Source organism: Carassius gibelio, chromosome B1 (assembly GCF_023724105.1).
Source record: "Carassius gibelio isolate Cgi1373 ecotype wild population from Czech Republic chromosome B1, carGib1.2-hapl.c, whole genome shotgun sequence".
Classification (NCBI taxonomy): domain Eukaryota; kingdom Metazoa; phylum Chordata; class Actinopteri; order Cypriniformes; family Cyprinidae; genus Carassius; species Carassius gibelio.
This window is the reverse complement of record NC_068396.1, coordinates 25406516-25434164: the sequence shown is the minus strand read 5'-3', so window position 1 is coordinate 25434164 and position 27649 is coordinate 25406516. Positions and strand designations below refer to the sequence as shown.

General features: G+C 35.6%; 4 protein-coding genes across 4 annotated transcripts; 3 read left to right on the top strand and 1 right to left on the bottom strand.

Moving 5' to 3' along the window:
* Positions 1-103: 103 nt before the first annotated feature.
* On the bottom strand, positions 104-2199 carry pold4 (DNA polymerase delta 4, accessory subunit). Its single transcript, XM_052546225.1, has 5 exons — positions 2043-2199; positions 920-1021; positions 655-744; positions 312-423; positions 104-228 (listed from the first exon to the last, which is right to left on the bottom strand). The coding sequence occupies exons 2-5, from the start codon at positions 1017-1019 to the stop codon at positions 204-206; spliced, it is 327 nt and encodes a 108-aa protein (XP_052402185.1). The 5' UTR covers positions 1020-1021; positions 2043-2199; the 3' UTR covers positions 104-203.
* Positions 2173-13531, top strand: ssrp1b (structure specific recognition protein 1b). Its single transcript, XM_052546224.1, has 18 exons — positions 2173-2282; positions 2707-2813; positions 2881-3066; positions 3170-3275; positions 4170-4363; positions 4849-4949; positions 5044-5173; positions 5294-5397; positions 5710-5838; positions 6750-6971; positions 8387-8459; positions 9144-9276; positions 9734-9779; positions 10139-10262; positions 10387-10554; positions 11025-11122; positions 11265-11439; positions 12420-13531. Exons 2-18 carry the CDS (start codon positions 2760-2762, stop codon positions 12483-12485), a joined length of 2109 nt encoding a protein of 702 aa, XP_052402184.1. The 5' UTR covers positions 2173-2282; positions 2707-2759; the 3' UTR covers positions 12486-13531.
* A 4558-nt stretch (positions 13532-18089) lies between these two features.
* p2rx3b (purinergic receptor P2X, ligand-gated ion channel, 3b) lies at positions 18090-24280 on the top strand. The gene is made up of 12 exons (XM_052546199.1): positions 18090-18603; positions 18864-18999; positions 19170-19241; positions 19341-19410; positions 20441-20534; positions 20616-20693; positions 20780-20921; positions 21284-21420; positions 22483-22576; positions 22654-22719; positions 23339-23416; positions 23508-24280. Exons 1-12 carry the CDS (start codon positions 18461-18463, stop codon positions 23634-23636), a joined length of 1239 nt encoding a protein of 412 aa, XP_052402159.1. The 5' UTR covers positions 18090-18460; the 3' UTR covers positions 23637-24280.
* Positions 24281-25306: 1026 nt separating this feature from the next.
* LOC127949298 (lectin) lies at positions 25307-26896 on the top strand. Its single transcript, XM_052546386.1, has 6 exons — positions 25307-25359; positions 25582-25661; positions 25969-26111; positions 26210-26350; positions 26424-26535; positions 26676-26896. Exons 2-6 carry the CDS (start codon positions 25592-25594, stop codon positions 26774-26776), a joined length of 567 nt encoding a protein of 188 aa, XP_052402346.1. The 5' UTR covers positions 25307-25359; positions 25582-25591; the 3' UTR covers positions 26777-26896.
* Positions 26897-27649: the final 753 nt, after the last annotated feature.

Sequence of the window (27649 nt, the reverse complement as noted above, 5' to 3'; positions counted from 1 at the left end):
TATAATAAAGAGACTAAATAAAAAAGGCATATAAGGATATGTGTGATTGATATTATGCATATAGAACAGGTGCACATAGAGTAAACCATGACTCAACAATAACTTTTGAGTATAAAATGTTTAATAAAATGTAGTGTAATAAACAACAAAGCAAACATATTATCAAACACTACAAAAGTATTTCTTCTTTTCTCATCTTTTTTTCAGAGGGGATAGTCACGCCAGAGACTGAAACAGAGAAAGAACATGAGCATTACAGTAAAAGGGAGAGAAAGAGAAGGAGAGAGTATAGGAGTGCATATCATTAATACCTCTGTGTGTACTCTGGGTCAGTGCTCTCCTTCAGTAAAATGTCTTTAATCTCCTGCGGGGGATTCAGCCCATGCAGTGCTGCCCTCTCCCATCTCTGCATTCGACTGATCCCTGACACACACACACACACACACACAAACACACACACAAACACACACACACACACACACACACACACACACACACTATTATATGTTATTTTTATTTTGAAAAGAATTCAAGAGCTCAAAGTGACAAGGCTGATACATTTCAGGATTATTTTGCTTTACAGACTACAGAAATGACAAAAAATACTGACATAATGTTACACATAGAGATCGGTTAGTAAAATTATTAATGCACCTGTACATGGTCCGAATTTATAGTCCAGATCAAACTTCTTCAGTTCTTGTAGATCTTTTTCTCTTTCACTCAGTTGTGGGGGCTCAGGCTCTGATAAGTTATAACATTGTTATAAATGCTGCTGCATCAATGGTGCACCACTGGAGCATTTGCATGCTCTAAATAATTTGCACACTTTATGAATATCATGACATATTACAGATCTCTGCTTTCACTGAAATATGCACATGCAGATACACAAACAGAAACAAACATCCTGTCCCACCTGCTATTGGCGGTGGAGGAGACTTGTCTCTCTTGCCCCCCCTCCTTGCCTTCTTCACAACTTTGAAGGTATCGGTTATGAGGCCACGCTTAGGTGTCATATCTGAAAATAAAGAAAGATTAGTTAACTTGATCTAACAATATATCTGAAAATAAAGAAAGATTAGTTAACTTGACCTAACAATGAAAAAAAATTGTAAACTAAAGTCTTACAGGGATCTATCATGATGATAAGTCTAAATCATTAATATTCAGATCATTCATCAAGTATGTTGTAAATGCATATTGTTATTGTATACACAACACTTGCGTTTGATACTGTAATGAGAAGGAAATAATTGGAATTTAGGTGTTAATGTACACGCCCCTTAATTTGAATGAATTGTTGTGGCTTAATTGAATTAAAGTGTACAGCTGATGTAGGAGGAGATGATGATTATTTAAGGATGGGTTGAGTACTATTCGAGAGAGATTCCGCGAGCTCTCACTGATGGGGAAACGCTAGACGGCCGCTCGGGATAATTAGTATTTCCGGCGGTGAAGATAGGCAGTCAGTGGTGGGGTAAATGTGTTAGGAAGCTAGGGATATTACTTTGGGCTAGGAGAGCTCGTGACCGATGTAACTGTTTGAGATAGTACAGAGATTGCAGAAGCTGATTAGGTGGACTCATAAACTGATAATTGAAGATTTCCTGTGTATCCTCCTCGCCTGACGTGAGCTCGTCCGTTTTGTATGTGGGCCAATTTTGGCAAACAAGGGGGGTAATCTGTTTTATGAGATAATGCCATATTTTAACAAGCAATAAAGAATCGTGTATAAACTGCCATCTGATTGTGCGGGTCTCTGCCTTCACTGTCCTTTGTGCGGTTGTTACAATACATTGTAAATAGGAAACATCGCAGCAAAGCACAGTAAAGTATCTTTATTCAAAGATGCTCACGTATGCAGCAAAGTAGCCCAAAAACAATTCATTTTGTGTAGAATAAGAAAAAAAACATTAAAATGACCAGTAAAGGCAATTTTTATTAATCGATCGATAGAAAAACACTGCTTCCGACTGGACTAAAGCTTTTGCAAAATTGCACGTGCATCCCCTTACATATATATGAAATTCACGGCATACCTGAATGCTGCTTGGATGTTGTCTTACGATCAATTACTTGCCAATGTTGACAGCAGTCTTTATCAATAAAGCCTTTTAAATTCTCGCTCTTGTGGCTCGATCGTTTACAAAACTGACATTCGATAGGAAGGGCGGGGCTACGCACGGAGCGTGATGGCGTCACGACGAACAATACCTCTTCGCTGCGCTCCTCAAATCTACGCACACGGGACTCGGCCTCGATCCTCTCGCCGAATAACAGTAATGCTGATTCAAATATCTCACATATTTAATTACATATGCCATAAACGTGTTCGAAATAAACTAGCCACGTTAGAAATTTACTGACAATTTAAAATCTGTCGTTCGTCATAAAAACAGAAAAACACCAGCCGCTACTGGATGCCAGAATATGATAGCTTCGCTAGCTCCATTTATTTGTTTAGATTTAGAAAAGCATTTGAAGTGCCTCTTCATTATATTAAGATTCGCAGATACTTATTGTATAGCACAACGCTAAATGACATCCAAATCATCTTGCAATGAAAATAGTGCAGACTCAGCATCAGTTAGTAAATTTCGATCATTGACAACACTCTTGAAACGAAGATAGAAGAAGAGACGATTACAAAAAATCTATATGAATACTGTATAATGTATATATGTATGATTTTTACCTCTGCAGTCGCAGCTTTTGAACGTCACAGGTCCACTCTTGTCTAAGCTGGAGTGGCAGACATGAACGACACTCTGGAATTCAGTGAGATTTATCAGGAGGTCAAGGGCACCTGGGTGAGTAGATGCTATGACAGCCTGCAGATCTTATTCTTGAACATATCTGACCGATCTCTCTCTGCAGAACGATGGGCGTCTTCGCTTCAGTAAACAGACAGTGGTGTATAAAAACAGTAAGACTGGGAAGGTGGACAGCATTCCAGTGTCTGAGCTGACTCAAGCCCAGTGGAGGAGAGTGTGTCTGGGTCACGGCATCAAGCTGTGGACCAGCACCGGCAACATTTACAAATATGATGGCTTCAAAGACACTGTGAGTCTGAGATACAGATTAAATACTAAAAGTAGATCAGTTTGCTCCAGCCTCCACTGTTTCGTTACATGTCTTCGATTTTTCTCTCTCTTTTTATGCAAAGGACCTTGAAAAGATCTCAGAGTACTTCAAAGCCAACTACAAGGTGGAGCTGGTTGAGAAAGATATGTGTGTGAAGGGCTGGAATTGGGGCACTGCTAAATTTAATGGTCAGTGCATTCCTGACGCAACACCATTTCTGAGAAATGTACAGTATCACATTTTTTTATAGTGACCTTAATTCAGATTTCTATGGGCTGTAGGATGAATGGTACAATATTCTAACTTTCACAGTATTAGACTTTTGATTTTCTAGAAATAATTAGTGGTTGACTGATATTTCACCATAAATTTGCTGATTTTTGGCACTTTTGTAATTATTGGCCACGACAAACAAGTTTTTCTTTTTGCCTGAAAAGCGCTGCTTAAGCGAGACACTTTGGAGTGCTCATTCTTTATTAATTTACTTGGTTTAACAGTTCTTAAGTGAACTAAATTATTGGTAATAATAGAAAGTAATAATAGACTACTATTATATATATTACTAGATTAATAATACATTATTACTATTATTACTAAAGTGATAATAGAAAGGCAAACACTATAATACTTCCTCATATACAAACTTTAAATCCTTGATTTCAAACAATGCTGTGCTGTGTCATATTTACAGTGAGGGAAAAAATTATTACCCGTGCACATAGACTTGCAATCAGCGTTTTTTTTTTTTTTTTTTTTTAATACTTTAATAGGATTACAGAATCAAGCATAGCTAAGAATAATTTTTATTTTATTTTACAGGTTTATTTATTTAGACTCTTTAAGTAAAATACTGTGATATAATTTATTAGTTTTATATCAGCTTTCAGCCATCCTGATATTTAAGACACAAGTTGTGATCAACAGACTGTATTGGTCGACCACTAGAAATAATAAATCAATTCAAAATAATTAATAGAAATAATAGAAGACTGTTAATAACTAACCAGCTTTGCATTTTAATAGACATAGCTTTCACTGCCATATCCAAGTGTTAAATATTTTGTCCTCCTGTGGCTTTTCAGGACCGCTGCTTTCATTTGAGGTGAATGAGAGTCCAGCGTTTGAGATTCCGCTCAACAGTGTGTCCCAGTGTGCCACGGGAAAGAACGAGGTCACTGTGGAGTTTCATCAGAATGATGACACAGAGGTATCCCTGATGGAGGTGCGCTTCTATGTCCCACCCACCACAGGAGAGGAGGGTGCAGACCCTGTGGAGGTAAGTGTGTGTGCGCCACTACCTAACAGTGACCAACAGATGGCACAGTCTAAAAAGTAATAATCACACTATGCCTATAAAGCAGGGGTTTTCAGTCTTTAGATGACCCAAAATATGATCGTCCTTGTGTGAGTGACACACGTCCTAAAATGATGTTACACATTTTCATGTAAAAAGACCCAACTGAATCTAATTTGAATAGAAAAAATAACATTATAAATGTATAAAATATTATAATGTTTTTTTCTTATATTACTTTATATAGTACTGTACTGTTAGATGTATTATTTATTTAATTTGTACATTTTGTATTGTAATATTTCGTTATTTTAATCAATTTATTTATTTTCATTTGTATGTTCAGGTTTTTTTTCTCTAAGCTTATACAGACTCCAGTTAGAGCCCTAAAGTAAAATCTTTGCCTCCGTAAAGCCCACTTCAACTGAAAACTAATGAGGTCACGGTACTCTTCTCTGCTGTTTTAGGCTTTTGCTCAGAACATTCTGTCAAAGGCAGATGTCATCCAGGCTACAGGAGATGCTGTGTGTATCTTCAGAGAGTTGCAGTGCCTCACACCAAGGGGCAGGTACATATACATAAACATAACACCACACTGTTTTGCTATCTTATTAAAATATAATGTGAACTAGCAAAGTTTTGATGGTTTTTGCTCTCTGTAGGTATGATATCCGCATTTATCCGACATTCCTCCATCTGCATGGTAAGACATTTGACTACAAGATCCCATACACCACAGTGCTCCGCCTTTTCCTGTTACCTCATAAGGATCAGCGCCAAATGTTCTTTGTGGTGAGTGCGGCATCATTGTCTGTTAAACAACCTGTGCTTTCTGTCTGGATCCATCTTTAGTACTAGTATCACAGGGCTTTGTCTTTTGCATTGATCTGTTTCTCTCTCTGTCTGTTTCAGATCAGTCTGGACCCGCCTATTAAACAAGGTCAAACCCGCTATCATTTTCTCATTCTTCTGTTTTCTAAGGAGGAGGATATCAGCCTTACTCTCAACATGAATGAGTGAGTGAGTGAGAGTGAGTGAATGAGGGACTCTGAAGGATGTAAACTCTTTACATTTGCTGCCAAGACTAAAAGTAGAAAGGTAGCTTTCATTCATTTCAGCAAGGTTGATGAAACTAATTTAGAGCAAGAAGTCGTTTAGCAGATGCATTTATCCTAAGCAAGTTACAGTAGAGTTATTACAGGGACAGTCACCTTGGAGCAACCTGGGATTAAAAGAATATGTCACTCAAACGTATACCATCATTTACACTCATTCTTCAAAATGTGTTGCCATCCAGCAATACGGTTTCTCTCTCTCGTGTTCTGCAGGGATGAGGTTGAGAGACGTTTTGAGGGGAAACTTCATAAAAACATGTCTGGCTCTCTCTATGAGATGGTCAGCAGAGTCATGAAGGCCCTGGTCAACAGAAAGATCACAGTGCCTGGAAATTTCCAAGGGTAAGCATTTAAAAAACGTTTCAGTGAAAGAAAATTAGATTTAAAAAACCAACAACTGCAAAAAATACTTTTTTAACAAGTCAAAAGTATAAATTATCTTAAATTATTTTAAACAAAACAACATATACCTACTTTTACATATTGTTAATATTATCTTTTTAATGATTAAAGAGTATAAAATACATAAATATAATACAATATACACCAAAATGCTGTTTTTTTATATCTGATTATAAATACAGTTGCAGTGAATCTTCCTGATGTATGTTTTAATAGTAATTTAATAACAAAAGTTTCAGATAAACTGCTGTTCAAAAGCTTGGGGTCAGTTATATTCAATATTGCAGTTTTTAAAAGTCTCCTGTGGTCAACAAAACTGTGTTTTTAAAATCAAAAATAAAATAAAATAATTATGAAATACTATTAAAATGTAAAATAACTTTTTCTTTTTAAATATATTTTCAATGTAATTAACTCATGTGATCAAAGCTGAATTTTCAGCATCATTCCTCCAGTCTTCAGTGTCACATTAACCTTCAGAAATGATTGGAATATGCAGATTTGGTGCTCTAGTAACATTTCACGTTATTATCAATGTTGGGAACAGTTGAGCTGCTTAATGCGTATATTGAAACCATGATTTATTTTTTCAGGATTATTTGATGAATAGAAAGGCATAATTTATTTGAAGTAGATTTTTTTATAAGAATGTAAATCTCTTTGCTGTCACATTTGATCAACTGAATGCACCCCTGCTGCATAAAAGTATGCGTTTCTTTAATGTTTCAGATATTGCTGTATATTCTGGAATTATGTAGTAGAACGAACAGTAATATCTGTGCAAATTCAGTAAAGCCTGTATTTTTGTGAAAACCCCTTCCAGTGTTATTTCCTCTCACTCTTCTCTTTAGTCACTCAGGTGCTCAGTGTATAACATGTTCATACAAGGCCAGTTCAGGGCTGTTGTATCCTCTGGAAAGAGGTTTCATCTATGTGCACAAGCCCCCAGTGCACCTGCGCTTCGAGGAGATCGCCTGTGTGAACTTCGCTCGTGGAACCACCACCACCCGCTCCTTTGATTTCGAGATCGAGACCAAGCAGGGAAATCAATACACCTTCAGCAGCATCGAGAGGTACCCATGAGCCCACAGTTAATCTTGTCCATTTGTTGAGAACATAACTTTGTGGGAACTTGACCACACCAGTAATGAAAAGGCCAGTGTCCATATCCTGTTTAAGGCACTTCCTGCCATTATGTCCCTAAGCACTTACCCCCATCTGCCATAGAAGGTCTGTGCTGCCTCTTTGTGGTGATTTTATTTGTTATTCTAGAATAAAATTGCCCCTCTCTTTTAGTGCCCTGACCCCTTCTACATTAGACGTTAAGGGGGGAAAAAATCAAAGCTACTTTATGCACATTAAAGTATTTTCAATTTAACACACATTATGACTGAATCAATACACCAAGACATCAGTTAATCACATCACACTAATGTGTGAGAAACAACACTTTCTGCAAAACTAAAAGAGATAGTTACCCAAAAGTTTCTGTTTTTGTCTATTTTTTTCCAAGCAAAATTGGACCCCACTGACTTCCATTGTGTAGACAAAAACAAACAAACACACACTTGAGATTTTGTGTTCCACTGAAGAAAGTAAGTCATACAGGTTTGACAAGACATGAGGGTGAGTAAATAATAACAGGTCATTTTTTGAGCAAACTTAAACACACTTTTGCACTACATTCTGGTTCTGTATTTTTGTAAAAATCCTACACACAACTCTCATTGTTCATACTCATTGTACATACTGTGTTTCATATCTAATGAACTAAAACATATCTCACTAAAACATTCAAGATTTCCCTATATAACGTACTAAAGATAGTTATTCAATAAAAGCACAGGGGAACAATATTGATTGAATCACTTTCCTCTTTTTTTCCCCCTGAGCTTATGAAAGAAAACATTGACAGCCAATCAGAATCCAGAGTTCAAGCATTTAAGTTTACAAAACCTCTGGATACACTTTAAACTTTAACTTTATGAAAGCTAATAGGTGACTCTGCAACACAAAATTAGTCATAAGGCTAAATAAAAAAAAAAATTGAGATTTAGGAAAAGTCTCAAAGCTGAATAAATACGTTTTCCTTTGATGTAGAGTTTGTTATGATAGGACGATATTTGGCCGAGAAATAACTTTTTGAAAATCAGGAATCTAAATATTGAGAAAATGGTCTTTAAAGTTGTCCAAATTAAGTCCTTAGAAATTAATATTATTAATAAAAAATGAAATTTTTTATATATTTAGTTTAGTAAATTTACAAAATATCTTCACTTAATATCCTGATTACTTTTGGCATGAAGAAAAATTTACAATTTTGACCCAACAATGTATTGTTGGCTACTGATACAAATATACCTGTGCTACTTTTGAATTGTTTTGTGGTCCAGGGTCACATATAGTTATCATTCTTGGTGTGAACAAGCTTTAACTCACTAAAAGAGTCTTTATCCTCTGTTTGTTTTGCCTCTGTCTTTCTCTTCAGGGAGGAATATGGGAAACTCTTTGACTTCGTCAATGCTAAGAAGTTAAGCATCAAGAACAGAGGCTTCAAAGAGGTACGTCTTCTTCTATCAAGCACTACATAATATTCATCCACTTAGACATGTCCATAGACCCCTCACACCGTGGACGGACACTTATTCTGCTCTTTGTGTTTGTGGTGTATGTCTGTATTGTGTTCATGTAGAAAAAGGTTGGTATTGCCCTGCAGTTTGGTCTGGTGTCGGTGCTCCAATAACTTGCTTGCATGGTGTTTGTTTGCGTGTCTCAATCACAACCCGAGTGTCAAATGTGTTCTTTCATATCTTTGATGGCTTAAGGCAGATGTCTCATCCACCAAAATGTGGAAAGGCGGACTGCTGGTTATGATTTGACCAGCTTAACGCTGTGTTCAGATCACACAGACTTTCATTAAGACCACAATAGTATTGTGTCTGAAACCTGAATATAATTTTGTGGTCACTTTACGAGAAAACCTTTTGTATGATAGATAATTCTGTGTGCTGAAGACAGCATTGCTCAAGGGAGTGCTTTTGAATGAGTTAGCACTGATTGCTTATATGAGTGTGTGTGTGTGTGTGTGTGAGAGAGAGAGAGATAAAGGCCGGTGAGTATGTGAACATGAGTGGGTTTGAAATCTTTTGCTTGGAGAGGGCTTTCCTGTGTCTGCTTTGTTACAAATACTAACTTTACAATGATATTTATATATAGCCCTGATGTTTTAATTTGTACTCTGTCAGGGCATGAAAGGTAATGATAACATGTACAGTGACTCAGACGACGACCAGCACGATGCGTACCTGGAGCGCATGAAAGAAGAGGGCAAGATCCGTGAGGAGGGCAATGACAGTGACGACTCAGAGGGCGAGAGTGGTGAGCCAATCAGTCTGCAAGCTAAAAATGATTTTGTGTTTAGATGACCGGTGTACACACAATAAACCGGTAAAAAAATGTGTCAGTAGAGATTTCAGATTGTTGCAGTTGCGTTCATGTCATTTTATAATGCTACACTCTCGCATAAATTATGGTATAATAGATGGCACAATAAGACACAAAAGAAACTCTAATATGTTCTTGTTATTTTTATTATAGTATTTATTTTGTTAGACATAAATGAAAAACGATTTATTTCAATTGTGTCTTTGTACTGTACTGTTACATTGATTTATTCTATTGCTTGAAATTATTATTTTTCTGTTTTTATTTAGTGATGATGATTTATTATTCTTCTATAAGCTTGATAACTTTGTTGCCATATTGCCCACCCCTAGGTGCAGATGTTTAGATGTCAAAAATGACACTAACATTTTACTTTTTTTTTTTTTTTTAGATGAGTCTTTTAATCCTGGAGAAGAAGACGATGAAATTGCAGAGGAGTAAGAGGCTTTGTGTTGACATGCCAGTTTTAGCAAAGACAAACTTATTATTACTATTTATTTCTCATACATGAACAAACTCTTAAATGTAAGTATTAAACTTTGGTGTATAGTTTGTGCTACGTCGTTTAGAACCTCTTGATACCTCAAGTCATGAGGCTTGTTAAGAAGAGACTTGCAATTTTTGCCTGGCAGATATTACAAACTGTCAAAAAACATCTATAAAACCACCCATAATACCCTATCAATGAGATTTGATACTAAAAACCACTCAGAATACCTTAATGTTGAGGCAGCAAGCATGCTTACACTATTTAATGGTGAGGGTGATAAATCATTAAGTCATATTTGTGTGTCAGGTATGACAGTAAGGCCTCTGCCAGTGAAAGCAGCGCTGATGACGGAGACAGTGATGGCGATCGGAAGAAGAAACCAGCCAAGAAAGCGAAATTTGTAAAAGAAAGAAAACCACGGAAGAAAGAGGTGAGAAGAGGGAAGAATAAAACATGTGGGTGACAGAGTTTGCACAATGGTTATTTAAATATATTTTAAGTACATTTAGTAAGTTTTTTTTTTTTACTCAAAATTCAATGCTTCTTGTGTGTAGAAAAAGGCAAAGGACAGCAGCGCCCCCAAGAGGCCAATGAGTGCCTACATGCTCTGGCTGAACTCAAGCAGAGATCGCATTAAATCAGAGAACCCAGGCATCTCTATCACAGAAATCTCCAAAAAGGCTGGAGAGATGTGGAAACAACTTGGCAAAGAGAAGAAAGAGGTGACATACACTGACACATTCAGTGGACTTTCCACAATATTAAAGGGTTAGTTCACTCAAAAATGAAAATGATGTCATTAATTACTCTCCCTCATCTCGTTCCAAACCCGTAAGACCTTTGTTCATCTTCAAAGCACAAATGAAGATATTATCCATAGACCGCAAGGATCCTAACACGATCAAGGCCCAGAAAGGTATTCCTCGCGACCTTTCTGGGCCTTGAAATTTGTAAATGTTTTCCTGTCTATGGAGGGTCAGAAAGCTCTTGGATTACATCAAAAATATCTTAAACTGTGTTCTGAAGATGAGTGAAGGTCTTACAGGTTTGGAATGACATGAAGGTGAATAATTAATGACAGAATTTTCATTTTTGGGTGAACTATCCCTTTAATGTATTACATTCCTCTAACTGTCTTGTTTCTCCTTCAGTCTCCCTTTGAACTTGAACTGATATTTTGTTTTTCCACCAGGAGTGGGATGCGAAAGCAGTGGAAGCAAAGAAAGAGTATGATAGAGCGATGCGAGAGTACAAGGAGAGTGGAGGAGGCTCCTCGGGCAGCTCAAAAAAGTACTCAAAATATTCACAACTTTGTCCTGTGCTCACTTTGAATGGACAGTGCATTTACTCACCATCATATTGTCTCAAAATATGATCTTAGCATTAAGTAACTGGCCGTGTCTTACCATTTCCCCACATTTCATTCCTGAAGGGAGAAAAAGAAGAAAGGAGGGAAGAATGAAGAAAAAAGGAAAAGGAAGTCAGCTGGTGGAAGGGAAAAAGAGAAGGAGCGAGCTACAGGCAACGACAGCTTCAAGAGTCGAGAGTTCATATCCAGTGAGGAGAGCTCATCAGAGTCAGACAAAGGCAAGGGACGGAAGCGCAAGGTAACACACTAACAATCACTTCACAGATTTGTTTCATGCGTTAACATAGTTACAGCAGCAGTGTTTTCCATAGTATCTTTACTGGTGGCTAAATGTATAGGTGGCTGCTCAGAAAAAGATGACAGAGTATTGCATACGTCACACCCTGAGAAGTCAGGCTGTCAAAATTGGTGTATTTCTTGAATAACAGATTTTTTTTTTTCACCCATTGCCTTCGCAGTTTCATTACATGTGGTCACTCTAAGTCTTGTGTGACCACAGCTTAACAAGCAGTCATTTTTTTTCAATCACATGTTGCCTATATCTTACTATGTCGGATTGTAAATTAAGCATAATGCGAAATTCTGTCCAAATTTTGATACACAACTAATGAAGTCTTCCAAGATTTTACCTCAATGGGAATTTAAAAAGAGCAGTTTAATGATTATATATATACAGTACAGACCAAAGGTTTGGACAGACCTTCTCATTCAAAGAGTTTTCTTTATTTTCATGACTATGAAGATTGTAGATTTACACTGAAGGCATCAAAACTATGAATTAACACATGTGGAATTATATATGGAATTATATACATAACATAAAAAGTGTTGTGACCAATGTACTGTATACTGTACAGTATATATATATATATATATATATATATATATATATATATATATATATATATATATATATATTCACACACACACACATATATATATATATATAATTTGAGTTTTGTTCAATCTAAATTGTGTTCTTGTAAAATAATTAGTTCACATTGACTTAGATTATAATAAATACTTAAAAAGTTTAGATACTAAACTTAATATAAAAATATACTTGCGTGTAGATTTTACAATTGATGCATCCAGACTTCTTGACACTTTTTGACTGTTGATCATTTGATTTTCCTTATTCAGTTCTAATCCTATACAAGCAGGTATTGTATTCATTGATTCCCTGTCACTCTCTGTTGGTGCTATTGTTTTACACAGGGGTCTGATGATGAAGAGGAAGTGGTCAGCACACCGCCTAGCTCTGAAGAGTCTGGCTCAGACTAAAAGACACTAATGACAGACACATTAAAAGGGGAATGGAAGAAAACACCATTTCCCTTTCATCATTATAGTGTACATGACCGGATGAAGTCCTGATACAGTACATATTATGGCAAAACATCAAGTTTTGTTTCAAGTTTTCGAGACTATCATAAACGCTTTTGTATATACCTTTGATAGTGTTGACATTAATGGAATAGTTCACCCAGAAATTAAAATTCTGTCATTATTTACTTTCGATCCTGTACGTAAGATGTACTCTATATTTCGCACCTTAGCTCTCCTTGGCTCATTCACGAAAGCAGTAGAGATGTCTTTTTCATCAACAAATCGTTCTTTTCGATCTTTTCAGTGAATCAGCTAATCCAATGCACAAAATAGATAAATAGTTTTTATACTTCTGGTTGCTTTTTCATTCTTTTCTGAAGGTTTTATGCTTCATCCCCTATTCATTCAAATTGCGTGGAAAATAGATTTAGAACAAAACATGGGTGACCTATTTCTTTAAAACAGTGTTGTGTTGTCCAGTCCTTGTTCAGATCCCTGCTTGTACAGAGATATTTTACAATGCTGCTTTCCAAACACAACAGAAACCGTATCTTTAACAGCTATTAAACTTACTCTATATGTATTTGCATTTGAATAACAAGTTATGAAAATAATTGCTTAAATGTAAAAATATTTTTTTTTTACATTTGTATTCATCCTGTATTCATAATTTTTTTGTTTGATCTGAGCTCACCATTTATTTTACACAGTATTTTGTTCACACACGTTACTAATTGTACACGTTTACTGTAACAAAAAAAAAAAAATCAACATTTAAAAATGTCATTGTTTTTAAGAAATTATTCAACAAACTAAAATGAATCTTTAATTTATTACTGGCTTGAATATTGAATGTCATGAATACAGCTACTCAGTGTTTTACAACCCTCATCAGTTCTCCTCTGGAATGTAAGTGGAAATGTAATGTGGTTTTTAAGTTCATGTGGTTGCATCAACAGTAAAATGATTTAAGCCTAGTAAAATGCCAACAAACCCAACAACTGAGAGTCTGTTTTTGCTAAAACCCAACAACTGAGAGTCTGTTTTTGCTAATGGATGTTGATAGTTCTGGAAAGCGTCGACATCCTTTAACTTTCAGCTGTAAAGCATAAGAAGTACAATGTGTACGAATCAAGAAGTACAAATCAACCTCATCACAACATTATAATTTTCACACTTTTTTTTCTAATGATATTATGGAGAAAAAAGAAAACAACAGATTGTTTAATGGTCAGTCCCATTGAGCCACTACAAAGGGCGACATTTCATCTTCGTTGACATAAATTTACTAAGCTCGTAGCCCGACCCCCATTAAATCATTGCATTTTCTTTCTAGATTTTTCTACAGTTACAGCGTGTGTTGTATTTTCCGTCATCTGTTTAGAATCTGTCTAGGATCAAAACTAGTGATGCATGGGGTCTACTGCATAAACTGCTAAGACAGAAGACTGTAAAAAATAAATAGTCTATTAGTGTTACTAGTTTTAATACTGTAACACTAATTAGGTCAGTGGAAAACTAAGTAAGGTTGCTTTATGTTGTGATGTCAATTCAGTGGCGGCTCCAGACAATTTTGATTGGGGGGGGCAATGGGGGGTCCTGGTCTTTTCAAGGGGGGTCTCATGAAAACCAACAAAAAATACAGTGGACATGGCTAATAACTGCATATTACTGCTACTAAACAACAAAAACACCTTTGCAATGTAAACAAATGACAGGCTACATTTGTTATTCATATCCTGCACACTGCACTTTCATGTCAGGTATATTATGCATTTTTATTGGCATTGATATTTTTACATTTATTTCCAGATAGATATTATTGAGTTTACAGGCTAAAGTGGTCTTGCTGTTGTAAACACTGTTGCTATTGTAGAAAAAATATTTGCATCACATTTAAAATATAATTATATTTTAATTCATTTCTGAATTGTTTTTATTTCTATAATGATAATTCAGAGAATGAGAAAATCTGAATAAGCCTTACCAGTGCTGTGATAATTATTTTTACGTGTTAAAAATAAATAAGTACTGTAATATAATAAAAGTTTATTCAAATAACATAAAAAAGACCAGACCCCTCGATGCCTGTGAAACTTTTCTCCCTCAAACAGCACGCTAGTGTTACTTCTACACTACAGGCTACACACAGCAATATAAACAACGTATCTGCATGTTCTCACATCACATCGTTCTTGTAAAATAATAATAAGTAAATAAACATCAAAATCACTTCGCTGCGAATGAAACACCACTTACCAGCTGCCACGATGTTGAAAATATCCTCTAGCAATTAAAAAATGCGCGTGCAGCATAAGGAATCTTCCCGGTTGGATGAGGTCGTCGTCAGGTGAACGGTCATCATGTTGGTCATTTTATTTACGGCTAAATTATTATTAATAAATTGTACTAATATTATGATTGGGCGTGGGCAGGCATTCACAAATGTTTATGTTATTACAAAAAAAAATTGAAATTTTGCTTTGACAAAAGGGCATTTAAGGGGCAAAGGAGCAGGTGCTCAAGTGAACCGGTTCTTTCGGACAATTCGATCAAATAAACCAGTTGAAAAAAAAATGGTTCACCGGTTCTTTTGCGCTCGATGTAATGCCGTCATTGGCGATGATTGCCCTTCATTCAAGCCTTTGGTTTACCCACGCTTATAACATTAGCACAGAATCAGTTCAGAATCAATCACCAAAAGAATCAGTTCGGTTCAGATGCGCTCTGTGTCAGTCTGCTTCACGCTGAATCACGCATGCGCAGTTATCATCAGCTCATCGGTTCTCGAATCGGACGCGTCCGACAGAAACGGTTCTCGGTTCAGTGTATGAATAAATATAGAAATAATTATTTATTATTGTTCTGCGTAGTTTGAAGAGAAACATTTTTGGATCTTTATCCCGAATATATATTTTTTTTAATCAGGAAGAGGCTGGGGGGTCAAATGGGGGGTCAAGGCATTTTTTGGCAGGGTCTTGAGACCCCCCAAGACCCCCCCTGGCGCCGCCGGTGTGTCAATTACCAGTACCTTTTCATTGCGTGATAGTAAAACTGCACATTCGGAGCAATAATAGTTTAAGCAGTGTACTGGTAGTTAGTTAGTGTGCTACACGAAAGTATAAAAATAAGACACAATGTACTGTTTATTTTTCACAGGTGTTTTACCTGTGTTTTAAGGTTACAGGGTTACATTTAATATCCTGGCAGAAAATTACTAGTACCTTTTCAGTTTTTCCACATATTTTTTCTTACAGTGTACCCACCTAAACAACAATTATATATACAACCTAATAACATGGTGTATCATAAATGTGCATTTATTATTGGAACTAGAAATTTAATGCAGATTTGATGTTTGTACTGTTAGGCATCTATCTCCAGCTCTCTCCGGGTTGATGTGCTGCTTGGCTTTTTCTGGTAATTTAGATGATAATATGTGCCTTTCTTATCATCTGAGTCATTTTACAAAAGTTGCTTAAAGTTGCCAAAAACCTAAATTTGTTGCTAGGTGGTTTTTGAAGAAAAGGGTAGTTTGAAAAGTTGCTAAATCTAGCAACAAAATTGCTAAATTGGCAACACTGGGCTCTACTCAAACCATTTGAGCTGGTGTCTCACTTCATAAAGAACTAAACTAAACAGAAAGAATGCTGGAAGAAGTTAATATTAACATACGATCAAAAAAACAAAAACCCGCACAAGCATGTGCAGCTTGTGAATGACTCTGCTGCAGGTTAAGATTTACTGAATCCATTCAAAACACTAAACGGGTATGTCTCTCGTCAAAGATTAATGGTACAGTTATATTTACATTACAGATATTGATTTTCCAGACACTTTCTTCTTCCAAATCAACTTATAATGTCTGTATAGCACACTTTACTAGTGTTCCCTGGCCTAGGAAACCCTGACCTTGGCTTTGCTATATTATCAGCTTGCCTGAAGGAACTATGACTATATCTATTTTGTTATTTTTTAAATAATTTTTACTATTAATATTATATGTATTACACTTTTTAATAACTCGTTTTCACTTTTTTAGAGAAATATTAAAAGTAGAACCATTTTGTATAGTGAGGTTAAAAAGGAGAAAAATGATGTCATTGCTGTTGTTATAGTTATCCCTTAATTAAAATGTATTCCTCACCTTAAACCAGCATTATTAAATCAGTGCTGTTTAAATATTCTATTTAATATTTTTTGGGGCTCTATGTCCTTCTTAGTGTTAATTTTCCAATCAATTTGCTGTCTATTCCTGGTATATGCAACATCTCTCCTCTCCTCTTACACCCCCCCCCCCCCCCATTCATATCTGTTAGGTTTCTGTGGATTTTGTCTCTCTCGATCATGCCTCTCAAACCACTTTGCTCATTATTGCATTTTGTGCATTGATGACTTTGTTCACCAATTTGTATTGAGTCCCATCCATTTCCTCACTCTCTCCTCAGTCTCTTTCTCCCCCTACCCCCCTTTTCACTCTGTGCCCTCCCTTCATCTCAAGATCCTGTTTCAATACAATCGAATCATTATGAGACATCTAACACTCAACATTATCCTTGACTGATAGACATCTTCAAATACTCCAGCAGTACTTGAGCTAGCCTCACTCTGCTGTCTCTCATTTGATTTGGTCCTCTGTCATGCGTTACTCCTGCTTTATGTGTGTTTTTTGCAGGGAAGCGAGTCCCAGATGTATTGTACTTATAGAGTTAGGTAACCACACGTTAATGGTTGCTCTCTTGGCCTTGTTAAGAAATGGGACCTCTCAGTTGTGGTTTAAGTGTGTGTATGCGTTAGTGCTTGTTGTGGGATGGATACTAATCGCATCTTTCCCATTCGCTTAATTGTAATCGAAGTTACATGACATTCTCGTTCAGCTCTCTGTAAAAGAACAGCTTGACGTTTCAGTGTTAGAAGGTGTTTGTTTTGTCTTATATATGGGCCTAAATGTTAAATATAATATAAAAAACTAATTTTAACTTGATTAGTTTTAAACATCCTCCATTAAAGTTGTTAATACAGTAATACAATACTGTTAAATTTTTATTCAGTAAAGATACATTGATCAAAAGCAACAGGAAATATTTCAAATAAATGTTCTGTGGAACTTTCTATTCATCAAAGAATTCAAAAAACATATTCAAAACAGGGAATAAATGTAATTTAGACCTATTTTAAGTTGTAATAATTTTTATAGATATTAATAATGGGTGAGCATAAGGGACTTCTTTGGAAAAAAAGTTAACACATTGCCCCCAAACATTTGAATGTTAATTAAAAATACATAATATTAGTAAAAAAAAAAAAAAAAAGCATAAAAATCATCAGTCAATCTCATCAGAACACGATGGTTTAGATAACAAGCTTATATTGCAAATGACTAAATACAGTCCATCAACTTATGGGCAAAGAATTTATAGATGTGATCTAGTTCTCACACACTGTAAATATAGCATTTTTATGCACTCCATAATACCCTGCATCTGATTCAGTTGTTTTATTATGGATAGTGTATGATGCTTATGTAAATTAGAAGACTCTAGGAACTTCTTTGGGACTTGTACTTAATTTTGATTTGTAATTGTTTGACTCTGACTTTGGTTTGTTACTTGGTAAGGAAGCATCTGAGTGTAACATGCCAATTTTATATCTGAAGAAAGGATTGAATTACTGAAGGAGGAAGAATGAGGAAAGAGGGAGGAGAAGGGGAGGGACTAAGAGGAAGAGAGGGCATCTTCTCTCAAGATGTGGAGACTTTATATCAGGCAAACCATAAAGATAGATCATTGAAGAGCTTTTTTGACTTGTATTTGATTTTCGATTAAAAGAAATCAGGATCATTTGGACGGATATCTCGGATGCTTCTACACTATATTCCTGACTAAACTTTCACATAAATACACTGATACACGCAGAGTGTAATTTTGTGAATGCAGCAGTGTTCTGGAAAAATGTGGAGCTGCATAACAGATTTCTTTACCTATGAGACGACCAAGTCCGTGGTGGTAAAGAGCTGGACTATTGGGATCATAAACCGTGTCGTCCAACTCCTCATCATCACATACTTCATTGGGTGAGTTGTTTTGAGACACTGTTTTTATAATGTCAGTGGAATAGATAGATTTAAGATTGTGCCCAAACAAACAATTCAGTTGAACAGCTTGTGTTTAGTCTTTTGTTTCAACATAATTGGTGTAAAGTACTTTAAGAAGCAGGGATCATCTTTTTGATCTCGGTAAAAAAGTGTTTTACATTAAAGAAAGTTATTAAATCATTCTCTATATCTTTCCCACCCTCCCTCTCTTTATTTCCTCCTTACACAACCTCTCTCAGCTGGGTGTTTTTGTATGAGAAAGCCTATCAAGTGAGAGACACAGCTATCGAATCATCAGTCATGACTAAAGTGAAAGGGTTTGGAGAGTATAACAACCGGATCATGGATGTAGCCGATTATGTCACACCTACTCAAGTAAATGTCAAGCAGTTTTCAAATATTTAGAGGTGTATATATACAGTATAGTTGAATGCAGTACATATGCGGTATGATAAATATAATCTGTATTTATTTATAAAACATATCACATTGTTTGATGACAGTTTTATATAAGTAGTGTGTGTGTGTGTGTGTGTGTGTGCCAGGGGGCATCAGTGTTCTGCGTAATCACTAAGCTCATCACGACAGAAAATCAAGTTCAAGGCTACTGTCCAGAGGTGAGCGAGGACACTGAAATCTGTCAAGGTGATTGTACATGAATTTGACTGATTCTTGTCTCTGTGTGTGTCTATGTGTTTGTACATGTAAATCTTCAGAGCGATCTCAAATTGAAATGTAATAGTGACGTTGATTGTAAGAAGCTGATGTCAAAACCATCTAGCAATGGTAAGTTTTTCCTTTTATCATCTTTGAGTTTATTGTAAGACCAAATCATTAGGAATCATCACATTTTTACAACAAAACAATTCAATATAGTTCTGAATTGTTTTGCATTTAATCTTACCGTTTGTTTTGTGATCCTGAAATTGTCAAGGAAAACCTATTAAAAATAGTAACGTCATAAAAATATCAATTGATTAAAATGTGACCCCTTAATGGTCTATTTGCTGTGTTCCAATTCAGAGTCTGCATCCTTTAAAGCATGTGGAATTAAAAGGCCACACTTTCAAGGACCGCGAAGGTCAGACTGGGCATTGTTAAATGGAATGGTCTAGCCTACGAAGGATTGCTCTTTTTTTCTTCTACTAAACATAATTATTGCCACTGATAAAAGGCAGTACTGTTAGTACTAGTTCAATATCAAAAGTCTGAAAATAAAATAGGGTGGAGAACTTGTCTAAATATGTTCACCTTGGTCCATTTATGTACATAATAAATAGTATTAAATATCTGTAATAGAAAGATTTAAAGTTGTTGTTGTTTTTTTTAAACCCAATATTTAATTTTAAAGTGTAATCCGGCATTTTCTTTCTTTTATTTAAAGCATTCTTGTGAGCGTTTTTTAGTTTTACTATGACAGGACAGTAGAGATTTGACAGAAAGTGAGTGGAAGAGAGAGATGGGGTATGGGAACGGGAAAGGTCCACAAGGGGGAATTCCATCTCGGGACAACCAAAGCCACACTATGTCAGCATGCTGCCCACAAGGCCATCATTGGCAGCGAATCCATCATTTTCTCACCAACAACCAAAAAAACAACTATCGTCATCAGTGCACAACGAACGGTGGGATAGTCTGGACCACAAATTCATCTGTTGATTTTCAGGCAATGAAGGATACAACAGATGAATCCTTTGTTGCCCGGACTATCCCACGGTTTGTTGTGCACTAGTGATGAAAGCAGCCTTTAAAGGATGCAGGGTTTGAACAGCCCTGGCTTATATATCTTATGTTTATTTTCACTGGCTGTCTGAAGGGTTGCTGACAGGACGCTGTGTGCCCTTCAATACTAACCAAAAAACCTGTGAGATTAAAGGATGGTGTCCTGCAGAGATTGATGAAATTCAGCCGTGAGTCTGCTTGTGAATGAACAAATGAATAGACACGTAAATGGTTGAATAAAAGGACTGATGACGTTTTTTCTTACTCAGAAACCCCATGATGGAGGTGGAGAACTTTACCATCTTCATCAAGAACAGCATTCGCTTCCCACGTTTTAACTTCACAAAGTAAGGCCAATTAAACACAAAGACAAATTGTTTTAAGATAATATCTGCATTTCTGATGTTATTCATTTTTTTTTTTTTTCTTTCAGGGGAAACTTTTTGCCCAACATCAAAAGTTCCTACATAAAGCAGTGTAATTTTGACTTTGAGACTAACATGTATTGTCCGATATTCAAAGTGGGGGATGTGATCCGATTTGCACAACAGGACTTTACTACTCTTGCTAAAAAAGTGAGTGTTATTTTAATTATTTATTTATTTGTTTAATTTACCCCTCGCTTTCTACTGTAATTAACGTATTTTATGTATATTTATTTATGTGATTTTTGCATTGCTTCTATGCAACAATTCAATAAATAAGTAATTCTATAAAAGTAATTTGGCCAGTTAGTTCCTGATATTTACCTCCACCAATGGAAATAGTTTAAAAGACAACAAAGAAATACCTGTTGTTTTAAATAATAACTGTTTTTATAAAAGTATCTAATAAGTGTTATATAAAAAAAATCTGAAAATGGCATTATCTTTATTTCTCCTTAAGTGCAAAAGCAAATTGGATTTATGTAAGGTATCTCTCTCTTTCTTTCTCTCAGGGGGGAGTGATAGGGATAAAAATAGCATGGCTATGTGATTTAGACAAGGCAGATGATGAGTGCAAGCCGACCTACTCCTTCACTCGCCTGGACGCCATGTCAGCAAAGACCACTGTGTCTCCAGGATACAACTTCAGGTTCTAGAAGCTTTTGTTTCCACCTTAAAGTTGAATGAAGAATGCTGCAGTCTGCAGAGCTCTAATTATACTGCACAAGCAAACACATATACTTCATTCATATGAATCCTGATTGTTCACAGTTGTTACTCACGAAACTTTTAGAGTGGCCCCCATACTACACTCTTAAAAATAAAGGTGCTTCACAATACCATAGAAGAACCTTTTTTGTTTAACCCCTTTACGTGCAAACATCGCCGACGGCCCCAGTTTATTATTGTTTCACTTTCACAGCACATTAAACATCACGGTCTTACTTCATCTGGACAAACTGTGCACCAATTGAAAGTTTGAAGACTCTAGCTTCGATATTTGACCAATATTTTGATAAAACATTGTTGCAGTGACAGATATTTAGTGATTTATGTCAGAAGTGCAAAATAATAAATCCGTATTATGCCATATTTTGAATAGAAATTCACCACTCACTCATATTCAGTCACGTCAAGAGCGGTTTATTTGTGTTCACATAGACTCACTGAACAGCGTCAATAAGGATTTATAGACCAAAGATGCATATCTGCGGAGATATATGGATATATTTACTGATTTTTACTTCATATTTCTTCAGACAGAATCGTCATTTCTATTCATTTTCCACGGATTTACGCGATCTGATGATAAACAGCCTCTCCCAGCGATCTGTGTGTGTGCGCAGAGGTCACAGCTCGTGCTGTGTGTGGCTCAGACTCTGATTGGGCCTTGCCAGTGTCAATCTTAGAGTGTCATATATGGACACCGCCACATCGTGTCACATGCTTCCTGCACACTTCCTGGTAGTTATCTGGCCAAAACAACACTGAAACACCTCTGTACACACGAAATATCCGAATAATAAACCCGCGATTACGATAGTAAAGCTTGGTATGAGAATTTATTGAGAACCACATGGCATCACTGTGAAGAACCTTTTATTCACCTTGTTTTGTATAAAAAGTGTGTGTAAAATATTACATAAAGACACTGAGTTGTTTAAAGTTAAGAGGTTTGATAATCCTTATTTGTCTAAATCTTTGTCCTTAGGTATGCAAAGTATTTTCAAATGGAGAACGGGACCGAGTATCGCACTCTGCTGAAAGCCTATGCTATCAGATTTGATGTGCTGGTTAATGGAGATGTGAGTTTAAATTAACATGTTTGTGTATTTTCAATGCAAGTCTTAGCGTAATAGCTCATTACATCTTCTCTTTAAAGGCAGGAAAATTTGACATGATCCCAACCTTAATCAACATGGTTGCTGCCTTCACTTCTGTTGGCGTGGTATGTTTCTTCATTACTAGATTCTGTGCATGATCATTAAACCGTGCAAAATGCAATCCATATATAGCTTTTAAGTACACTTATTCAGTGTACTTACATTTTTAACATACAAAATTCTTAGAAAAAAACTTGTCAGTCAATTCAATCAAAAATGGCAGCAGGAGCTAAGAAAAAAAAAGTGTGTGTGACAGTCCTGCTCTGTCTTGCCAGTTACTAAGCACAACACTTTTACCGCAGTTCTGAGCACGAAACAACTCAAATAATGAAAATGTGTTAAATCATCTGAAATGTGACCCAAGTGAGAAGTGAACAAACTGCCTGGCTGGCCCCAGATCTTCAGGAAAGATCGATCAGAATAGACATAATTTACTTGTATAATGGAGACACTTTATGGAAACCAGGTAATGTCTCAGAGAGCAACATGCCAGTTCTTTTGTATAATCTACAGTATATTTATCTTTTTGCATAACAATAATTTTCATGACATCAGTTTTACCTCCATCCTCAACTTGAACATTTTGAGACCGGTATATAAGGACCCATGTCAGTGGACAAAACTATCGTTTTTCTTAATGTTTTTTTTTTTGTTGTTGTTTGTTTGTTTGTTTTTATATTTTAGGGTACAGTGCTTTGTGACATCATTCTGCTCAACTTTTTGAAAGGAGCTGACCAATACAAGGCCAAGAAATTTGAAGAGGTTTGCATTTTTCGACAACAGCATTACATCTATCTAGTTAGGATGAAAATGAAAATAATCTTTGCCTGTCTGTCTCATGCTCTGTTTGTAGGTATCAAATTCACATGTCCAGAGCAGTAATTCACTGTACAGGAGCAGAGACCACAGCGAGCATTCAATCAAAACTGATGAGAAGTTCTTCACCGACTCCGGAGCATTTTCCATTGAACGTTATAGTTAATAGTGCCGATCACAGGAATTAAATCAGAAAAAAAACATAGTTCTTCATTAAATGCATTTCATACAAGTAATAATTGATATAATTTTTTCCACTAAACTTAGACTATTCCACATAAAACAGTTTAGACCTATATTATAGCATTATAAATAAATAAATAAATATTTAGCCTCCATAAACAAATTTCTGAAACTGAATCCCCCCCATTTTACATAAGGAATATTTTAACTATAGCCGTGGCCCCAATCTTAAACGTCTCAAATCAAAATCAATCAGTCAAAATCAATTATTTGCCTGAGTGATCTCTATTTTGTAAGTATTAAATAGTAAGTATGTATGCTCATAGTGTTTGCATGGAGATGACTAGTAATTAGTTAATAATATTTAATAAATCATGTGATTGTATAGTATACCAAATGTATGTGTTGTTTTTTATCTTGTGATACTGTTTATTGTTCAACTAATTGTTAAAGTATATCAGTCACACCTTTGGCAAAGTATGGCCAGGGTAACATTGCATGATCATTTTTTATTCTAAACTATAACATGTTGTTACTTTTTTATACCACCACTAATTCCATTCATTTGCTCGTAGACTTTGATGCAGGTTATGGGGAGACTCAGGGCAATAAAATAAATTACATTTACTTGTCATTTGTAATATACATAAAATGTTCTCATCTTAATTATTGATTTATGACACAGAAACAAGACTGACAAAATATCTCTATCAATGACTCAATGTCCAATTTAAGAGTAAAAAAATACATGGTTAATATTAGAAGATTAACACTACTAAAAGCTTTAGGTTTTCAGTATGAAAACTGCTGAAAAAGTATCACAGTTCAAATGCAGTAAAGAAAAAAGTGAGAAGTGGGAGTTGTAAAAAATGAACGTATACTAGTATTTTTTACATAAGGAGAAATACATTTACTAAGCTAAAAGAGAAGATATTAAGCTCTACAGTCATTTTCAGACTTTCTTGAAAATATCAAAGTTTTTAGTCAGATAAACAGTGCATGCATTCAGCTTGTTATTTCCATTATCTGTACTTTGCAATGTGAAAAGTAGCAATTCAAATTTTAAGAGATCAGCAACTGTGTCTGTAACCACATGGGACAGTGGTATAACGGTCTTGTGTGGTAAAAGAACACGCTTTCTTAATTATGTTGCACATTTACAGTAGGTTAAAAGTGTTTGCCTAACAGCACCAAAATAATACCGGTCTAACGTGTCTAAATTTAGTCAATCCAATTTTTATTATATACTTTTTTTATATTTGTAATGCAATAAAAATGCATGCCATGCATGAGCTTCTACAGTATGTCTAACTCCATTAAATACTCTAAAGGCTGAACTACAGACACTATTATCTTAACATCATTGAGATACTATTATATATTCATTTTGGGTTAATTTCTTTTAAAATGTACTTAAGGTGTAAGGATATTTTAGTTCAAGTTACACTAAATGAAAATTAAAAATGTTGCAAGCTGAAATTGAAGCGGAGGGGTTTTATATTTTATTTCTTTTTTTTTTTTTCTTTTTTTTTAATTTATTTATTTATTTAAATATCTATTTTTTTTTAAATGGTTTTAGTTCTAGTTAACTATAATAACCCTGGTTATAGAAAGGGAGGAGTTGTGAAAAAGTACACAGCTACAGACTTAAGACAAACTAAAAGTTCTGAGGGAACAGAGAAGACAAGAGTGGAAGGATTGCAGTGGTAAGTCCTCTTCTTCAACAAAAACATTTCTTGTTTCCAGAAACCATAATATATTTTGTCCTTATTGCAGCCAAAAAAAAAAAAAAAAATTGGGTAACCATCTATTATTTTATGTATTATAAATCATAATATTATAAATAAATAAAAAGAAAAATGTCTTTAAAAATCCAATTTTATTAAAACAACTGTGAGTTTCCACAGATAAAGTTTTCTCCTTTAAAGTGAAGCAAGAATGAAGTCTTTCAGCTTTTTATTGGTGACTCTCCTCTTGGGACATTGCAGCGTCTTAACAATTGAGAGAGGTGATGTTGAACATTTATTTAATTTACTAAAATATGTCATGCAATAAATAGCTTTTTAACGACAACACTCTAAAAGTTTTTTTCTTTTGCCAATTATGTTTCCATATAGAACATTATGCTTATAACCTTTTCATTGCACAAAATGTTAGATTGTTCATTAGAAAAGAAAAAAATATATATTCGCTAAAAGATTCTGTGGGGAACCTGTGAGGAATTCTTCTACTGTTAACACCACTGTGAAAACACACTTTTGGAAAAAAAATTCTAAGAATAAAGGATAAATTTGGTGCATAATGTTGTCATTTAGATGAGGCTGCTGGACATACAAGTCTATCATCAGGCTGTGTTCTGCCTAAACAATGTCCAATGACTGGCTATGAGGACTGGTACAGAGTGGGGTCACGCTGTGTCAAATACTTTGGCAACCCTCTCAACTTCTCTGATGCTGAGGTAATTCGTTTCACTGGAACAAAATCACATGTTCACATGCTCCAAATTATTCTTTCCACATTTTCATTTTCATTGACATTGTTGCTCTTCCCGTACAGTACAACTGCAGAAACCAAGCCCCTGGTGGACACCTGGTGTCAGTGCATAACTCAGAGGCTAATGATGATCTGCTCTGCATTGTGATCAGGTTTAACCCACAAAACCTGCGCATCTGGATCGGAGGCTTTGAGTTTTTTCAGGTAAATGACACAGACTGTTTTTTTTTTTTTTTTTTTTTTTACATTTTCTTTAAAATGTGTCTCACTCTCTCAGTCTGGTAGATTCATCTGGACTGATGGTTCCTCCTGGAACTATCAAACTTGGACACCTGGTGAGCCTAACAACTGGAACTCCAGAGAAGACTGTGTGGAAATGAACTTTAATCGTAAGGGTTTCACCTTACCATTTTACCAATAAATCTATTTACTGGTAAAATCATTACATGATTAGTATGAAATATAATTTATAATCTATATTGATTATTCATTCATTGTTGCTTTTTTTCCTATTTTCTTACTTTTTCAGATGTTGGCAAATGGAATGACTTAGCTTGTCATGATAAACAAAACTACATCTGTGGCTTCAAAGTGAAGACAACTTTGACTCAGACTTTGGGCCTAGACTGAACTTTTTTTTTTATCATTGCATGAAACCTTCAGCATGAAACATTGTCTAAAAATGTGAAAATGCAATGTGTTTTCAAATGAATAAAAAATTGTATTCTAATAAAACTAATGAGTTGTGGAATAAGATCTGCTGTGCTGCTATGCTGTTGCTGCTGCTGCAGGGCAAGTACCTAGACTTGCTTCTGCCAATACATCCACAACATATGGATATGAGCATATAAGAAATACTGCTGTGGCACATACAGTATAACATATGAATAACCCCCATAGCATACAATGAATCACCTAATAGCAAAGCTATACAGGTGGAGCTGGGGAAGGTGGAGGATTACTGAAGCACACTGCAAACTGAAACAGTAAACACTAGCCTAGTATTTGAGTGTTAAGCAACGACCTCATTGGCTACTGATACAAGAGAGAACCAATCAGCTGTGCCATGGGATAATAGAGCCTTTCGCCAAATTATCTCCTACTCCGGAGCAGGGTCTAACCAGCACAACTGATACTATCGGTGATGTAAATATACATTGATTGGCCAGATGCGTTCCAAAACTATGCAATGTAAACATACTGTAAACATACTGTAAACATTGTGTCAACTTATTTTGCAAGTATGATGAACAGCAATAGATATACAGACGCTGAAGTGCAGGCACTTGTAGCAGATGTAGCACTGCCAGTTTTCTCTGGAGATTCTTAGTCCTCATTTCTGTTCTTTCAATCACTTTATGCATATGTCGACATTCCATGTCCATTATTGTGAAACCTGTGAGACACAACAAAAACACAGCTCTGATCACAGCGTCCTCCATCATCCAGTTTTAACCGTTGTTCTTCTGTTTTCATTGTTGAACGTCGTGCACAAACGACATC

Excerpts from the sequence above, each read along its gene's own strand:
- ssrp1b (XM_052546224.1), top strand. The coding sequence starts at position 2,760 with ATGAACGACACTCTGGAATTCAGTGAGATTTATCAGGAGGTCAAGGGC. Across the intron at positions 10,263-10,386 it reads GAAAACCACGGAAGAAAGAG|AAAAAGGCAAAGGACAGCAG; the intron begins GTGAGAAGAGGG and ends TCTTGTGTGTAG. Across the intron at positions 11,123-11,264 it reads TCCTCGGGCAGCTCAAAAAA|GGAGAAAAAGAAGAAAGGAG; the intron begins GTACTCAAAATA and ends TCATTCCTGAAG.
- LOC127949298 (XM_052546386.1), top strand. The coding sequence starts at position 25,592 with ATGAAGTCTTTCAGCTTTTTATTGGTGACTCTCCTCTTGGGACATTGC. Across the intron at positions 26,112-26,209 it reads TCAACTTCTCTGATGCTGAG|TACAACTGCAGAAACCAAGC; the intron begins GTAATTCGTTTC and ends CTTCCCGTACAG. Across the intron at positions 26,351-26,423 it reads GAGGCTTTGAGTTTTTTCAG|TCTGGTAGATTCATCTGGAC; the intron begins GTAAATGACACA and ends TCACTCTCTCAG.
- p2rx3b (XM_052546199.1), top strand. The coding sequence starts at position 18,461 with ATGCAGCAGTGTTCTGGAAAAATGTGGAGCTGCATAACAGATTTCTTT. Across the intron at positions 19,242-19,340 it reads TTCAAGGCTACTGTCCAGAG|AGCGATCTCAAATTGAAATG; the intron begins GTGAGCGAGGAC and ends GTAAATCTTCAG. Across the intron at positions 23,417-23,507 it reads AGGCCAAGAAATTTGAAGAG|GTATCAAATTCACATGTCCA; the intron begins GTTTGCATTTTT and ends CTCTGTTTGTAG.
- pold4 (XM_052546225.1), bottom strand. The coding sequence starts at position 1,019 with ATGACACCTAAGCGTGGCCTCATAACCGATACCTTCAAAGTTGTGAAG. Across the intron at positions 745-919 it reads TCCTCCACCGCCAATAGCAG|AGCCTGAGCCCCCACAACTG; the intron begins GTGGGACAGGAT and ends ATAACTTATCAG. Across the intron at positions 229-311 it reads GACCCAGAGTACACACAGAG|TCTCTGGCGTGACTATCCCC; the intron begins GTATTAATGATA and ends TCTCTGTTTCAG.